General features: G+C 40.4%; 1 protein-coding gene across 4 annotated transcripts; it reads right to left on the minus strand.

Annotated features, from left to right (window-relative positions):
- Nucleotides 1-9,075: 9,075 nt before the first annotated feature.
- Nucleotides 9,076-18,662, minus strand: LOC123979572 (MAP3K12 binding inhibitory protein 1). Of its 4 annotated transcripts, none has more exons than XM_046063545.1 (9): nt 18,508-18,662; nt 17,502-17,618; nt 17,043-17,246; nt 16,357-16,453; nt 15,933-15,998; nt 15,316-15,474; nt 14,766-14,860; nt 9,515-9,553; nt 9,076-9,429 (listed from the first exon to the last, which is right to left on the minus strand). In XM_046063545.1, exons 1-9 carry the CDS (start codon nt 18,625-18,627, stop codon nt 9,337-9,339), a joined length of 990 nt encoding a protein of 329 aa, XP_045919501.1. In that variant the 5' UTR covers nt 18,628-18,662; the 3' UTR covers nt 9,076-9,336. The 4 variants fall into 4 exon arrangements, with proteins under 4 accessions (XP_045919501.1, XP_045919500.1, XP_045919499.1 ...); XM_046063544.1 differs by having other exon boundaries at nt 14,766-14,863; XM_046063543.1 differs by lacking the exons at nt 9,076-9,429; nt 9,515-9,553 and adding exons at nt 12,873-12,999; nt 13,597-13,694.
- Nucleotides 18,663-18,785: the final 123 nt, after the last annotated feature.

Raw genomic sequence — 18,785 nt, forward strand, 5'->3', positions numbered from 1 at the left:
TATTACAACCCCTCTCAAACTCTGAGAGTATGATTATATCTTCAACTTTATAAAAATAGGAGTATGGGCTGTCTTTCTGTTCCAACTACATATCATCTTTCAAGAACCCTTGTTTTGCATTGTCTCAGCAACTGTTGTTACGACCTGCAATAGACAATGGTAAGCTTTATGCAAGTAATTCCTACATCATTGATAATATGCACACTAGTCATAATTTAAATCTCAAACTAAGTGATAATAAACATTAATGTGTGTGCTCTTACTGTATTTATGTGCCTGTACTGTGCAGAAATGCACAATGAATACAGAAATGTATTTTATATTTTGCCTGGCCATGTTATGCAATACCAAATATCACCATAGGGGGGTGGGGTCATACCAAAGTGCCAGTGCTGTCACCCATGCCCTCTCAATATGAGAGAGTCATGAATGTCGATGAGGAGGGCGTAATGGGCTTTGGGGCAATCTAAAAGTAATGGTAAAATAAGATGAAACACTGATGACTGGGGAAATGGGTGGCAGAATTAGTATTTTCTTCTTCAGGTGTATGATGGAGAAATGTATTAGAAAAGGATAACGATAATATAATAAATTAACCTGTTATTCCTCCTAAACATTATGGTTTTCTTCCTGTGAAACTCCATGTGGAAATATAGATCGTTAGTAATAAATATGTGACATGACTGCAGTGATGCGTTACATTAATATGCACCATAAGCTGCAATTAGACGAACTTTGGTTGTTTTGTCATTAACCTCTTGTGCTTATCTTCTTGTAGAAATTCAAATTTAGTGGACTCACATTATATCTGATTAGTTTCCTGATGCACTTATTTTGACTTAATTGGATGATGTTTGCACTCTTGTCTACAGGCTCGTGATGTATATGTGTGTGTGTGTGACCAAGGTTTACATATGTATTATGTATGCATGCACATGCAAGTGCGTGTCTGTATGAGTCCATTTGCACGTGTGTGCGTGCACATGTGTAAGTGTGCAGCATGCACATGTCTCTCCTCCTTGACGTCGTCTGTGCACCCCACCAGGCAGCTCTTGGCCTCCTCCTTTCATTGCTAAGAAACCATCCATTCTGTGTGAGTAATCAGAGCTGTGCCTCCAGGAGCCCAGCCAAGCCTCTCATCCTTGGGCTGCTCAAGAGCTGCTTTAATTAACCATCATACCACAGATGGGATCAATTTTTCCCCCCACCCCCTCTTTCTTGCTCTTTCTCTATGCCTCTCTCTCTCCCTTCTATCTCTGCTGCTTCTTTCCTGCACCCTTCTCTCCCATACACAAGCCCCATAATTGCACTGGAACAGTGCCAGCCGTCAGTCGGGCCCCAGACTGCAGGCCTCTTCTCTCCCTCTGTTCTCCTCCTCAGCCCCTGGCCTCACCTGCTCAATACCTTATTAGTGTCAGGATCTGTAGAGAGCCATTGCGGATTAACTAAAGAGATGTGAGATTGATTTCTGCCCCTGCAGATAGAATTGAAGTTTTCTTCTTGCGTGTGTGCACAAGTGCATGTATGTGTGTGTGTGTGTGTGTGTGTCAAAGAGGGACAGAGAGTGAAAAAGAAAAAAGTAAAACATATTTCAGAAAGAGATTAAAAGTGTTTGATTTTTAGTCTACAACCTGTATGCATGTGCACATGCATGTTGTGTGTGTTTGTGAATTACTATTCTCTAGTATGTATGAGGGTTTTTGAAATGAGGGTTTGCTAATTTGCTATTGGAAGGCCCACTTGAGCCTCTGCCTCTCTCACAACAAATTAATCCCCTCTCTTGCTTTACCTTCATTGGTTTTCATGTGGCGCTAGGAAGGCACAAGACAAACATATATCCCTCTGTGTTACACTGTATTCTAGTGAGAGTGCCTCCTTCCATACACAGACACATAGGAAGAAAACATACATGCACACCCACCTCCACCACCAATCTGAAAGTCCAATCTCAGATTCTAATCTGACGCAGTAATAGTCACAAGAAATGACCTGTTCTGGGAAATATGTTCACGAAAATAACACCCTATTGATTATTCATGGCTTGGGCATGGCTACATGTGTGTCAACGAGGTCTCAGAGGTAGCCAGTTGGGTGAGAGATTAACCTCTATTTCAGAGATAGGTGAATTTGTTGTAGAGGAGAAGTGGTGGGGTAGAGGTTTTGTGTGTGTGTGTGTGTAGGGAGTTTCAGGAGGTTGGGGCTGGAGCGAGGTGGAGGGTTGTCTCCTCAGGATTGTGCTGTAATCACAGGCCTCCGTCTGCATGGCACATCTCAAGAGTGGTGTCAGCTGGGCTCTCTTCTGTTTGCTAATAGCAGGGGGTCAGGCCTCTCTCACAAAGAGGTGCGTTTGATCCCCAGGTATGGGACACGGAGGGAAAGAGGTGACACTACTGAATACTAACAGGGCAAGCTACAGGGTTGCTTATCTTTCATCTGGTGTGTATGTGTATGTGTGCATGCGTTTGATATTCTAATGGTATTTATAGGCAAACAGATTAGTGGGTTTAAAGCTCGGAAAATGTGCTGTGGATTCATTTGTCTCAAGATCTAAAAACAGGAGAATCTGAAATGATAATGTTCTAATACTAATACCTCTGGTACTAATAATAATCTTGCAGCAGATAAAAAAGAGACCCTTATAGCCAGCCTTAAGATGCCAAAGAAACTTTTCGAACAAATCCATCCTGTTCTTCTTGTTGTGTGATGGCAGGTGCATTGCCTTTGTGTGTTACAGCTGCTGATTTGTAGTGTGGTGTTTGTGCGTTTGTATAACAGCCATTGTGGTAGCGGTTGTGTAGCAGTTCATGGGTCCCAGGGCCCAGCTGCCAGAGCGAGGCAGAAGAGTCAGACATCATTGTGGTGTGATTTCCTCCTCTCCTTGCAGATGGAGTGTTTTTGTCAGAGCGAGGGCCACTGTGATTGCCTCTTCGCCAACGGTGTCAGCCCAGGATAATACTGCAGCCGTCCCCCCAGGAACAAAACAGGATCAGCGCAATCCATTTTCTTTTTCTCTGCTAAAATGGAATAATTTCAAAGAGACAATCCCTGGTAGTCTCTGAAGCCCAGGAAAAATCAAAAGACAACCATTATGGCAAAAATCGTGAAAGAGGTGTTCCACCTTTCCCCTTGGCTCCGCCAAATACCATGCCCAGCTTTAACTAACAAGCACAGCCACAGATAGACAATGAAAGTGGATTGAAGAGCAAAGCTAGCAATCTCACAAAACAGAGCACTAGAGCGATGCATGAAAGATGCATGCACACAGACTACAGATGAAGAATCAGCAAGTGTAGTCCCCCAGTATGGCTTCTCGTATTAGGCGCCACACTCAGATCCTTACATTCAAAATATGGTGGTTCTATGAGTCCATACATCTGCGGCAATCCAAGTTCTATGGCAACCTGCCCTTTACAATCCTAATGACACTTCAGCAAAGTGTGGCGGCTGAGAGAGGGCGGGAGCCGGGAGGCTTTCCCTCAGAAAGAGCTGAGAGCATCTTATTGGGAAAAGGGGCTAAGAGTGTTGTTGTGATGCCTGACTCCATATTCTTGGGTCATAGATATTCAAGAACCGCACCTCCCCACCACATCAGTCGGGACACAGAGTCCTATAGTCAGCCATCTGCAAATGAATATCCGTGCAGACAGCGAGGCTTGAGCTTGATGGTCTGATGTGTAATAAAGATAGGGACAGGCAGGAAGACTCTTCTAAAGGTGCTTTCTTCTCAACATCAAGGTATAACAGAAATGATCAAAAGCGACGTATCTACAATTACCTGAAGCTTTTTTTTCCTTTAAGAGAAATAAAGCTTCACATATTTCTGAAGAACTTGGCAAGACACATTACATGATGTTTGAAGCTCTGCTATGCACAGGTGCTTGAAGAACAATGTCGGAGTAGTTGTCTATTATTGTACAGTGTGAATGAATGAAGAGTGATTGAGTGCAGTACTCCACGCCACCTATATAAAGCAGAAGTATTGCAATGTGAGGGCCGGAGAGAGAGAGGGTGAGAGAGCTCTAGAGGCCTAAATGAGGTGAGGGGAAGTGGAAGTGTCCGGTAGGGGGTCTGCTGCTGTGGGAAGAGAGGGAGAGGGGGAAGGGGAGGAGGGCTAGCTCTACGCAGCGCCTGGGCCAATGCATGAGGGTTTGGGGCTAAGTGTCTCATCAGCATCCAGCTCAGGTGCTGCCAGGGCCCACGCACTAACTATGCCCTGACTTGATTGTAATTGCCTGAATTCAACTCCCGCTGCTCCCTCCTGGCAATATCACAGGCACATTTAACTCCAGAGAGCCTGGGGACCGTGCAGCAAGGCCACAGAGAGCAGCTGACTGCCTCTTGTTGAAGCCTGTGGACTGCAGGGGGATCCTCTCTTGTGCTGTCTGCTTTGTGGGGGAGGGTCACAGGTGCATGTACCCCCACCACCCCCCGACCTCTGGGTGTTTGTGAACAAGAAACAAGTGCAACTGCATAGGGTGTGCTCTGACAATGATGGCATGAGCATGACAAAGGTATTTGCTGTTTTAACTTATGGGTAATAAAAAGTCTCCCTAGCTGTTCTGAGGCCACTTGATCCAAAAAGCTCTACAGTACGTGCAAGTTTTGTGCTTATACAACCAAATTCCCAGCAAAGGTTATTCATGAAAATGTTGTTTTAAAATTTCAGTGGTGTTTCCGTGAGTTTCCAGAGCTATAAAACACATAAATTATTTAACATTATCTTTAAAATCTCCACACAATCGGACCAAAAATAAACTATAAAGCAAACACTTGTTCCTGTCAGCCTGTGTTTATCATGTCCAATTCAAAGCCAAAGTATGCACTTGATTGCTTCGTATTGCCACCTACAGTACTTTTATTTTACACACAGTTGTGAAAATCATTATCATGCTGTGGTTATGCTAATGTTCTGGGGGTTGAAAATTGCTCAAATCTGCTTTCAAAAGAAGAACAAAAACCCTCCAGATGCAGAAATAATTGAATGAAAAACATGGGACCACCATCACCTTTACAGTAAGTACATTTGTGTTTTCTCCTAACAATGCATATGAATTTGGCTCAAATCTGTAGTTATAGAACACTGAAGCTGTCAACATTCGAGTCCTTTTTTGTGACATCTGTAACTGACAAGAGCATGAATAAAGTACTTCCCTACTTACCCACAAAAGCCCTTATTCAAAAATAAGATACAAAATTATGAGTAGAAATAGATTTTCCAGTGCTAATACGTAATTTATGTTTCCCAATCGGCCAGCTTTGGAAACTGCAGCAGGGTTAACTTAAAAAAGTTAGCCTGTGGTGCTCCTCATCCTGTGATAATAGGGCTGTCTGTAATGAAGAACAGGCTTGTTGCCAACAGGTGGTCTCTTTAAAAGACCAGAGCCACAGCACTCAGGATGGGGGGAAAAACTGCCGTGGCAAAATGTGTCAGAATCTAATGTTCTGCAGAGTGAAAAGCCTGTTTTCTGTCTTTTGTTCCCAACTAGAGATTTAGCCTTGTTCCTCATTGTTCAGGGCACAAACGAGCAACAGTCTTTTTTGACACCGAGCCATGGATGAATAAAGACTGGAGCTGACTAGTCACAGGAAAGAGCTTTCTTTCTGGAGGGCTTGGAGCCCATTAAGAGTTTGTGAGATATGAATGGATATGAATCCTCTCCTTCGACCCCACCAAAAAATACAACTGGACCCATAGAAGAGAAGGAACACCTCTGTGTCTTTTTACCGAGTTTCCCAAGGACATTACAAGAAATCAGGCAGAGGGAGGACTGATTGACAGGCAGGCATTACACAGAGTCAATGAGGAAGTGGTTCTTTGTTAATTTGAAAGGGTATACTATGGCCACCCAACCGTAGAGCACTAACCACTGACACTAATTTTGACATATTGACTTTATATTCTTGACATTAGCTGGAACTAAGCTAGGTAATCACACTGATTACAAACTTCATTGTTGTGATATATACTTTACATTTTAGTTAAATTCACTGTAGGAAGCCGCACGCATAATGCGCTCATGTAATAAAACAGACAGGATAAAGATAATGAGATATTTAGTGAGCCACTTCATGCAGACGCTAGTCAGCGTGCTCGGCTCAATGGGCAGATGATGGGTGGATCCCAGCAAACACAGCCCACAAAATACAACCTTTTGTCCAACTCCATAATCCATTTGTTACACTCAGACCAATTTGTCCTCATTAACCCTCATAAGGGGACTGTGTCTGAGACAAAAGCTCCCGGGGAACAATGAGCGCCCCCGCCACGTCCATCCACATCACTGCAGCTCAAGTGCTCCCCTTCCCAGCACATTGTGGCCCCTTGTTGCCCAGAGGGTTCCAGTCTATGAGCAAGAGAGGGACAGAGCCGAACAAGCGAGGTACACCTGAAAGAGGGGTGAAAAAGAAAATCCCTATTTCCGCGTTGAGAATGAAATATCTTCCGAAAAACACAATGCATCGTCATTCTATTGTATTTTCAGGTCACTCCATCAATCAACTCTGAAATAAATCTTGACATGACATACAAAGAGCAACTGCAACAAAAAGGAAGGGGAGTTACAGTAATTTCCAAAGACGTAAGAATTTTTTTGTTTGTCCCACCAGTTGCGAAATGTATTTGAAAATGCCACACTTTATTGCCTTTTTGTTTCATGAGAAGAAGCACAAAAGGAGATACATTCTGAAGTACCTTAAACTTCTATCCAGACAGCCCGAGTCTCTGCTTCCATTCAGTCAGCAATGAACTGGTCAAGTTACCTGCTTCAAAGCACCCTTCAATTAATCAGTTTATAAGAGCTTCATGTTTTAAAAAATGTGAATATATCTTTGAAGTAGTTATTTTCCTCTCTTCTACACTTGGCTCAAACAGACAGTCTTGGTAAGCAAGTAAATCCACTCAAGTACTGTACTTTTAAGTACAATCATGAGGTACTTGTACTTTCCTAGAGTATTTCCTCTTTAGGCTACCTCTTACCTCTACATTTTAGAGGGAGATATTGTACTTTTTACTTTGACAAAAGTTATTCGACAGCTATAGATAATAGTTACTATACATGTATTATTTATTTATTTAATGTTTATTTGTATAGGGACAAGTATATAGCATAAACCAATGCGATATAATGCACCATTAATAGGCTAAGCTAATTTGCAATCCTAGTCTCTAAAAGGGCCAGTAAAATACACAAAACTCAACTTTTAGTGGTCTAGTTCACAGTTCCATTAGAGACATGGTTTCATTTGGGGTTCATTTGGGGTTCAGGAGGAGATAGGGATCAAACCAGCAACCCTGTGATCATTGGATGACCCACTCTACCCCTTGAGCCACAGCCCCCCCTTCTTCAACTACTGCAAACAGATAACCTAATAAAGGGTTAGCTAATTCAGGCTAACCTGCTGCTATCAGGCTAACATAATCCTGTTTGTTCTTATCTAGCTAATTTCAGTTTGATGACCAATTTGTTGATCCCGGATGAATTGCACACTTATTTTGAAATAAAGGACGTGCAGCAGACATTTAAGTGATAATCACAAGCCTGCTATGAAAATGACTGTTTTAAAATCTCTTCAAAAATGCCATATGTAATTTATGCCTGCATGTGTGTTGACTCAGCGGGGATATTACATGAGAAAAGTTGATCTACAGGTTAAAACATATCTGAAAGCAATGCAGAATGCCTGAGAGCGTTATTGCATTATATTATATTTGAATTTAGTTTCTCTTTATTTAAATAACATTTCCACATTTCCAATAAATTAATGCAGAAAAGGCAGAAATTGGTGCAGAAAAAAATCACCAAAATGCAGGAAATTAATTTTTCTAATTAAAAATTGTTCTAAAATCTCGTCTTGTTCTTGTGAACCCAATATTGTGTCTCGTCTTGTGAGCTGAGTGTATCATCATATCCCTAATACCAAACCTTGTTTTGTTTCAAATGTCATCATATACCAGTATAGGTAACTCTTTATTATGAAAATTTAGCTGTGATAATTACACCACATAATGATTTCTCAATAACGCCGCATGTTCTCATCTACAATCCTATTTATCTCAGCACTCTTATTATAAATCTCAGAAAGTCTGAAAATGAGTTCAGGTTTAGGGTTCACCATAAAACATCATTCAGGCTCCAGCTAACTGTCAATAAGCTGCTCTCAAGATTTGTTGCTCTAACAACAGTTCAAGATACATTTTTAAAGTAGCTTTAAAAAAACAAACAAACCCAGACTCATGTCAAATCCCACGTCATGAATGAACAATGGACCCCAGGTTCACTCACAATACTTCAACCGATTGTTCGGTTAAAGCTCTACACGAAAGCCTTTTATAAACATGTCACAGTGTCAAACACAGCGGCATCCCATTTAATGCTGGTTTGTTGGGTCTCTAATATGTTTTCCAAACAGAGTTGCAATAATCAGGTCATTTGTTATAATGACAACCATTAGGGGTGATCATCGTCACACAGCAGTCAGACAGATAAATCAGGTGCTCTCTGAGATTCATCTCAATTACACACACACACGCACAGACACACACACACACACACACACAGACACACACATGTACACACGCGCACCTTTTCAGACATTAAAGACGAATATGTTTAACACTCATGATAATTTAATATCATTCATTTTCTGTTTTTTTTATAAGGTGTAATTCAGGATTGTTGTTTTATCTATTAGAGCTGAAACGATTAATCAATTGTCAGAAAACTAATCAGCAACAATCAGTTTCATTATTCATCTGAGGAAAAAAATAAAAAAATACACACAGACTACAGCTTTTCAAAGGTAAATGATGGTAAAATGAATATTTTTGGGTTCTAAACTGTTGGTCAGACTAAACAAGACATTTTAAGGCGTCACCACGGGGTTTGGGACGTTCTACTATTTGCTGATATTTTAAAGACCAAGTGATTAATCGAGTATGAAAATGATAAATTAATTGAAAATGAAACTCCTCATTAGTTGCAGCCCGTCAATAAAGGAATCACTGATTGTAATCAGATTGCACATTAAAGTTAACAGTTGACATGTGAAGCTCATGATCAAATTATGAGTCCAAGATTTCATAAAGGAAAAATACCTTTATTTAAGAAGCAATAACATCTTATTTATTAACAAAACTATTTTGAGGAATACAGTTTTTCTGTCTGTAATGACCATGAAATAAAGGTCAAATAAAATGTTTGTGTTTTTAATCGCAAATTGCGTAAATGGTGCTAACGAAGAGGTGAGGAATACGAAAAGAAACCACTCACGCTAGAAAGCATTTATAGACAGTGTGTTTTGAGCATTGGTTTGTGGGTATTTGACAGTGGACACTCTTTATCCATAACCAGGCCCGAATTCATTCACCCTCTTCAGTAGTGCCGCTTTCACTACACTGATCTTCTCATCCAGCTCTGTCAGACTGCATGCCTGAAGGACAAAGTAAGAAAATCTAATCAATCAATCAACCTCCACTTACAAAGTGCAGTGAAAGGAAACCAAAAAAAACACTAACCTGAGCAGGGGAAGTCTTTGGTCGCTTGTGCAGGTGACTCTACAAAAAAGGAAAACAGGTAAACATTAGACCTTTTTAAATTAGCACAATTTCTAAATTGGCTCATGCTTTGAGAAGCATGCTGAGGTACTTGTCTGTCCCACTTCTTACTTTGTCTCAAGGACTGAAAAAATATTTACTCCGAGACACAATAAAATGGAAAGACATTAACCAAAACCAAAATACAGAATGTAGTCATTTAATTTTAAATGGTATTTAAACAGAGAGATATCTGACACGTCCTTGGTCAAACTTGAACAGGGGATGTCACCATTACATGGCATTTGTGTAAGACTTGTGTTCAAAGTAATGTGTTTTTACTCCATCCACACAACACCAACTGTAAAACCTTCTGGAATAGCTTATTTCTAAGTTGCTGCATAATTTGTTAAGGAGCCTCCTTTGCTGTTCAGTGTTAAAATGTTGTTCCTGAAACCGTGGGCCAACTGTGTACAGCTCTTCAGCAAACACTATACTACGGTATTTTCAGAAATTGCCCAAAAAAATTCCCCCAAAAAAGTGGTACTCCGAATATAAAAGACCCCATCAGTTTATTCAGAGACACTCGACATCTCTTGCTCTGCTCACACAAACATGCAATGAGTCAAAGGCAGATGGAGAGCAGCATACTCACAGAAACAGCATGCTGTGCTGAGAAATACCAGTGTGAAGAGACATGCAGCATCAGAAGCACACTTACTCAGAACACTACACATGCGCTGGACAGACTCCTTCAAGATGGGAAATTAGAGTGTGTGCCACTGCTGAAGTCTGTCGACTTGAATATGAAATTCAATAAATAACTTACTGCCATCTTTTAAGTCTGCGCTTCTCTATAAAGCATGTTGTAGTGAAAATTAGTCATTTCTCGAGTGAACTGTCTGTAGTGACATCAAAGTTAAAGTAAATCTAACCGAACGCGTTGCATTTTTGACTCAAATCAACCTAAGTGTAACTCGAGGAGGGAAACGTGTTGAAGTATCAGGGCATATCAGGGGAAACTCCATTAGCATCACCCACAAACTCCTCTCAGCAAGTAGATTTCATTTTGAAATGATTTTCCCCACAGCAATCCAATATTCTACATGCCAATTTAGACATACACATTAAATGCACCAACTGATGGAGGGTGTATGAAATGAGACTAACTAAAATACTCTTTTAAGAGCTTCTTGCTAATACAGTGTGAATCATGGTGTGTCTAATTCTTGAGTGCAAATTCTGGTTTTTTTTTAATAAAAGTATCCAAAATACAGGACGTACAATAACCAGAGAGCCAAAATGTCATGTCTTCCCTTTTGGGAAGTGTTTCTTTTGGTAAGAATTTTCCTACCCTGACAGGAAAATTTGTATCAGGAGGTGGCTCATGGTTGTCTACACCTCCACAGGCTAAGACAGAAGGTGCCAATAGCAGGGACTTAAAGGCGCTGGAGTTTCTATTGTTATTTTTTTTACCATCAGTAGTGCTATGGAGCCATGTTTGTCGCCCTTTTGTTTGTACTTGTGCACATGTCCAAGAGCATTGGTGACCCAACATCCTGCCAATAATTTCACAATTTTTCACTGCATAGCTACAGGTACGCGGTAATGAGCCAAGAAATGAATTGCATCCCCAGCAAAGGCAGGGAAGAAGAATGCTAGCAAGTTAATACGCAGGTTTCAAAATCCTCAAAACAAGTGGCTTTACAAGTTTTTTTTAGGAGGAAAGAAACGCATTCACCGGGTTTGTTAGACTTCAAGCATATATACAGAGTGTTTTTGTGAACAATACTGATTGTAAATATAAATTTTGTTTGTTTAGCAGAAACCTCTACAAGGCACATTTCACACTGGAGAACTGGCTAAAACTAAACTAAGCTAAGAATCAGAAGAAGAGGTGGGAATCACACAGTAACTTTTAACATGATACTATTATGTTGCTCTAACAACGGCTGTATGACAGTACAGGCAGTTCTGCAAAACACAATATATTAAAGACAATCATTTATGTTAAATCACTGGAACTGTGTAACTCCAGGGTACCCACAGAATTCTCCAAGTTACATTTAAGACTTTTTAAGACCTTTTTAATACCACCTAGGATGAAATTTAATGCTGATTTCACTGCCATATCATAAAAAATCTGTATGAATTTCAAGCCCGAGAAAATTAGTATTTACTAAGTTACCTGAATTTAATAAAACATTTTATTATAATACACACATTCATATTTAATACACAATAGCTTTTTGAGTTGTGTTTGTACTCTGACAATATAAACTGAATACAATATTCATATATTAATGTGCGCTAGCATGTTGGATGTTTCCATTCACATAACGTTACCCTACAACAGTGGCGCAACGCCGACACAAAGACAAGGTCCTCATCTTATAGTCAAGTAAGTAAGTGAGCAAACTTTATTTATATAGCACCTTTAACAGACAAGAGGGGTCACAAAGTGCCTCACAGTAAAAAATAGAATAAAATAAAACAACTAAAACACATAAAATACAAAACCATATGGCTAGTTAAATGCTTGTCTAAAAAGATGTGTCTTAAGGTGTTTTCTAAAAGTTTCCTACAGAGTCCAAGGTTCTCAAGGCTAAAGGAAGAGAGTTCCAGAGCCTTGGAGCCACCACACAGAAAGCACAATCACCTCTTGTTTTAAAACGTGTTCTGGGAACAGTTAAAAGGTCTTGGCCTGAAGACCTCAGAGAGCGACCAGAAGTGTGTGTGTGCAATAGATCCAGGATGTAAGAGGGAGCTTGACCATGCAAAGCTCTGTAAGTAATGGTTAAAATGCACTCTAAAACCAATTGGAAGCCAATGAATAGCCTTAAGCACAGGGGTAAAGAGTGATCTCTTGTTGGTCTTTGACAAAAGTCTTGCAGCTGCATTCTGTACAACTTGCAGTTTATCCATGGAGGATTTGTTTAAACAAAAGTGTACGCTACATTGCAATAATCCAGACGAAAAGAAATAAAAGCATGAACAAGCATCTCCATCTCTTCTTATCTCTCATCTCTCCATCTAATCTTAGCAATGTTCCTGAGATGGAAAAAACAGGAATGAACCACAGATTTGTCAAAAATGACACCCAAATTTCACACAACATTACAGTCAGAGGATGATAGAGCCCCAATGGCCTACCTAATCTTAGGGGTAATGTTGTCTGGGGCAAAAAAGCACCTCAGTTTTGTCTGAATTTAGTTGCAAAAAGTTGTCTGCCATCCATTTGTTAATGAAGGATAAGCACTTGTGCAACAAGGACAGTTTGTCTAGCCTATCAGGGCTAAAAGATAAATATAATTGGATGTCATCAGCATAGCAATGGTAACATATTTCTTCAAAACTACCAATAATCTTTCCGAGAGGAAGCATATAGAGACTGAACAGCAGGGGGCCGAGCACAGAACCTTGGGGCACACCACAGGACAAAGGAGCAGATTCTGACATATATGTTCCTATGGACACAGAAAAACTCCTGTCAGAAAGATAGGAGGAAAACCAGTCCAGAGCTATTCCTGAAATGCCCACAGTTGTTTTCAGTACATCAATCAGAGTGCAGTGATCCACAGTATCAAATGCTGCACTGAGATCTAATAGGACCAGCACAGAACATTTACTTCCATCAGCAGCCATCAAAATATCCTTTGAGACCCTAAGGAGGGCAGTCTCAGTTGAATGATTTTTACGAAAACCAGACTGAAACTTATCAAAGATATTATGAGAATCCAAAACATTATTTAGCTGGTTTGCAAAAACCTTTTCTAGAATTTTAGAAAGAAAAGGCAATTTAGAAATAGGCCTATACTTTCTAAATGAAGCTGCATCAAGATTGTTCTTTTTCAAGATAGGCTGAACAACAGCATAACTAAAACAGCTAAGGACCCGGCCCAGCTGAAGAGATAAGTTTAAAATTAAAACCATACATGGGCTAAGTAAGTGTATGGATTTTAAAAGCAAAGATGTAGTTAAAATTTGTACAGGGCTTTTTTCATCGTGCCCACTAACTTAATGATGTCATTCAGGGTAATGGGACAGAAGGAGTGCAGGAACACCTGAAGCAGAGAAAGAGGCTTGCGGCAGCGACCTCAGATGCACAGAACACACACCGCGACCAGTGGTAGGGTTTCTCCAGGGCACCAGGACCAGAGCCCTGGGGATGTCAGGGAAGACAGAACGAAGACATGAAGGTCTGGAGTCGCAGTCAAAGGCCCCCAGCTTCAAGAGTTTTTTCAGATGAACCTCCCTGCCCTTTTTAATTGCTTTCTCTGCTGTCTACTTGTAGGTCGTATTAGGCCCTCTCCATGCCACATACAGATAGCAGTTGCAGTCGGACATATGAATGGGGCTGCAAACTCACCTGTACCACTCCAGGTACATCCGTCACCGCATTCCGCCATGGAGGATCCGATCAACAGCATTGTTTGCCGATCGTACACCCATGCAGTAGACACAACATTTGTTGACAAACTTAGTAGCAATATAGTGCAGGAAACAAACAAAACGAGTCGGGACAAACAACCAGCCACAGCGGTGAAGCCAAACACAGGCACCATGCCGTTGCTCCATTGATGTTGTAATGTTGACTGACCAGAAACCTTCAGGCGTGTGTTCCAGCTCCACTGTTTAATTAGAGCTCACCATACTGTGACTGACTCGCACGCCGATCCATGCTTGTTGTGCTAACTTCAGCGCCACTGCCCTCAACCTTGTCTGCCAACTTGTCCGTATCTTTGGCCTGATGAACTTCAGACACTTGCCCATTCTGAATTGACGAGCTAACATTAGCTTGTTAGTAGCACGTCAGAGATGTTTGGTTTTCTTTCCTTACAAGTGACTGACTGGCACCAGAGCTTGGGTGCCAGAGCTTGGGTGCCAGAGCTCGTGCACCGCAAACACTCCATCCAGAGCGTAAAGCTAAACACTGAAGTAAACAGTAATGTTACCTGTACTGCCGTATAACATTCAAGTCACACCAAATGGAGTTAATACTATTAACTATTTGGTCACTGCACTATGAATCAGTTTTATCTGACCAATTCTTATAGACCACTGAAATTAAACTATTAAACACACTGTAGAGTCTCACCCTTTGTAATACACATACCAGCAAATGTGGAAATGACATCCATTACTGTAAGACCTCTGTATGAACCCTGACTGAACACAGGATAATAATTATTAAGTACCTTTCATGCATCTATTCTAAAGCCACAAGACTTACCGTGGACAGAAAGTACTCGGGTGAGAGTCCCTCCAACTCCAGGATACGATCCTCCAGTTTCTTTAGTCTCTGGTAGACACTCAATGGAACTGGGCCTGCTAAGGAATAAAACACCTGTTGAACAGTCTGAATAGTGATGGTTTTACGTGACAAATTAAACAAATGTAGGCTGGAGACTGTGAGTGAGGCATGTGTATAAGTGTTAAAGAGAAGCAGGGTCATACAAAAGTAGCTTAGTTAAACATGATTATATCAGGTAAAAACAAATAAACTGGCTTATTTATATACACGGACAATGATTGCAATGCCTTCATAGTCAGTGTGTTACATTTCCTTTACATTGTAATGGTAAATTGCTGTATTTAAAACATGGGACTTTTTCTGAAAAGGGGCAAATATTCCAGTTTTGTTGACGAATAATCGAGTTGCATTTAAGTTGAATTTTTGAGCAGATTTTTAAAAAAACATTCGATGACATGTGGCCTGTAAAACATTACATCCTGTGAGGCACACTGATTTTAGTATTAGTAAAACATTTGTGTCCTCTCACCTGTTGGAAGTTTCAGGTGAGTCTCAATGTTGTGGAGTCGTTCTTCTATCGCTGCATTTCCGCAGTCTCTTGCCATTGGCCCCCTCTGCTGCTCCCCAGTCTCTCCTTGGCCTCCCCCGCCGCGAGTCTGAGGTCCGTAAGTGTTAACCACCCGCGTAACTAGCCAGTCAAGCAACATAACACATAAACAGAAGATGTAACCCAATATTAACCAGAGACTAGTTGACAGTATGGTTTAACAGAGTCTTACCATCATGTACAGAGCATGCAGAGGCATGCAGGGGTCCTACAAAACCCTTGACATTTGTTAGGTAGTTTAGATTCATTTACAGTGATACAGTAAATCTGTCTGTGCTTTAAACTATTTAGCACTTATTTTTTATGATTTCTGGCAGCAAGTTGAACCAAACATATTTTTGTCATAATACATATAATGTACTGTTGAGTGAAACTTGAACTTAATTGTATTAATTCATTCTACCTAGATTGTACAGATTTTGGACCTGTGACTTTTTCAAAATGATGTGTGTAATTTAAAAATTGATGGTTACAGTTTGTGAAATAAAGGTGTTAAGAAATGTCACATTGATATTAGTGGCAAATATTTAATTTCTTACCTTTCACGTGGCTTTTAAAACCTGGATAAGGAGTGAAAACTGCATCTGTTCTGGCACAGCTGTTTTCTACAAAGGAGAATTTTTTATTTAAAAATGTATTTAGAATGAAATGCAAAAGTGATCAGGAAATAAAGTACTTATACAGCACATTTTACTTAAATTATAACTATTAGATCAGTGTGTCCTGATTTCTATAACTGGTGTCTCACACAGGCTTTGAATTTAAAAAAGAGGCCCTCTGTCTCGTGTTTTTCTGGACTAAGCTGGTTGTGTTTTGAAGCCGAATGTGTTAGCTACTTCAGCCCCACTTTTGGAGCAGTTCAGCCTGACCTCTCGCCTGTGGAAATCAGCTCTCTCCCAAACATTGGCAATCTGTGTGCAGGCTCCCTCTCCACCCTGCCCCCAACCTCTTTCCCATTCTCACCCTGATTGCAGTCGATCACGTTGCAAAACTCGCGCACATTGTTTTCATTGATCTCCATCTGCTTTCGTTCCATAAATGCAGATATTCTTCGCTCAATCTACAGTTGCAAAGGAGAGACAACACGGATAATGACAAACGATGGATTGATAAACTATTGACACATGTTAAGAATGCAATGAGGTCTTTTGCCTACGAAAGTTTAATGATCTGAGGAAAACAGGGTGCAGTATTTTACATAACATGGAATGAGGAATGTAGTAGGAAATTATTCCAGGTAGCCAAAAAAAACTGGTATTGCTTGCCATCATCACATGATGGAATATGAATATTGTGTGCTTGGCTACCAAAATAAATGCACAACAGAATGGGGCCTCTTGTCCTTCATCCACATGCAATCTCAGAGTAATGAGCATCCACTTCATAATCCATCAAGGACCTGGCCCTCTCTCAAAACCCTCCAGCAATGTGGTCTGTTCTACCCGACCACAGCACTAAAGAACCCCTCATTCTCTGCTGAACTCGGCTTATCAGATCTCCATCAAGCATTTGCTTCATTGCGGCACGTCATGTGCACATCATTGGGAGCAATTACTTATGATTATTCATTTGCTTGCTGGAGAGAGTAAAGAGGGCTCTAAAAATGTCACTGCGAAGAACAGCTGACAGATCTGCTGACTGAGACCCACCTCTGACTTCCTGGCTCTGATCTGAACCATGACGTCATCAACCACTGAATTGCTTCCTGCGGCCTCTGAGCTGGGAGGATGGTGCTGAGACGGTGTGACCGTCTGCTCTTTGAGTGACGATGAGGCAACAGCATCATCTGATGTGTTGTCTTTTGTAGATGTTGTATAACCATCCACCAATGTCTTTAGGTTTTCTGAAACAGCCTATATAAACAGTTGCAGCAGAAAGAAAATCTCATTAAAGAACATTTTTTTATTAATGATCCTTTCTAACAAGGAAAAATGTTATGAAATATTTTTTGAAAGCTTTGTGCTATCTCAATTAATCATGTATTGGTCATCAATTCAAACTTATTTCAGCAAACTCTTTTAGCAGCAATACAATAAAATCATGTAATATAACCAATGTAAAAATACAGAAATAGAAATTAGAAATCTTGCAGTATATAGCCCGTTCACCTGTAATTTAGTGATATGCCCCTGCAAAGAGTTGTACACGTGTGCATCTGGAGATGATGGAAGATCCACGGCGTCAATGTTGACTTCTATTTTCAGAGCGGCATCATTTAATTTGAGCTTCATTTAAAAAAAAACAAACACAGTGAAGTCACACTGCCCTAGACATTAGGGTGCAGATTCAGTGTTTAACACATATACAGTCCATGGTTTAACATAGATAAGCATGGTCTGAGGATAATGCACACACGCGTCAAGTCACGTTAAATTACTTACCCTAATCTATTAGGATTACTGAATTAGTCACTTTTCAGGGAAAAAAATGCCAATCTGAAAACTTCATCTTGGGATCTCAGGACTTGTGATGGACCATTTTCTAAACAAAAAAGTATCTTTACTCTAAGCCCTTTGTAAAACAGTGGTGCAAAGCCACTGTGATAATGATACGAATACTAAAGATATAGCTCATGTACATGATGAAAGTAAAATAGGTGCAAGGAGATTTATACATATAGAAATGCTATGTAAACATGATGTTTTTCATAAATGTTGAACTTATTCTTGCTTTCCAAGACAAATGGTAGGGAGCATCACATAAGTACGGAAGAATGCAACCAATACTATGAACATTACTTATTATTTAGTTCACATGTTAAATACAGGTTGCAAGGAAGGACTAAGGAGCTGTGTAAGGGGTAAAAGTTAGTAGTAATGACAATAAATGATGACATTTTCTTTTATTTGATGAGACGAACGAAGCAGCCATGTATAAACATGTAAATGACTATGAGATGGTTAAAATAATTTAGCAGAAACACTAGCACGATTACTTTGTTATAACTCGATTATCAAAAACACCGCCTGAGTAACGTTACCTTTAATAATGACTGAAGTGAGACGCATCTCAGGTTCCATCAGGGCGCTAAAAACATTAGCATGTAGCTAGCTAACAACACGGACTAAAGAAACGTCGGTCCGGGGTACATGGCTCAAACAATTGTCAACCAACCTCTTTCCCGAAGTCTGCAAGCAACTTCAGTATCACACACATACAGTCACTGTAGCTGGACATTTCCCTGGATTCATTACGAGGAGCATGACTTCCACTCAACTTCATTGTCTCCGCCATTGCAGTTCAACGCCAGCACAATACTGGCCGCTGATTGGTTAGAGTGAGACACATGCGCGCGCACACACGCATGCGTGCACTGACTATAATGTGAGGGTAGTTGCTCAGAGCAGATAATATAGTATAGATTCTTATAGTAGGCTACACAGAAAATAAAA

The sequence above is a fragment of the Micropterus dolomieu genome, linkage group LG11 (assembly GCF_021292245.1).
Source record: "Micropterus dolomieu isolate WLL.071019.BEF.003 ecotype Adirondacks linkage group LG11, ASM2129224v1, whole genome shotgun sequence".
NCBI classification, from domain to species: Eukaryota; Metazoa; Chordata; class Actinopteri; order Centrarchiformes; family Centrarchidae; genus Micropterus; species Micropterus dolomieu.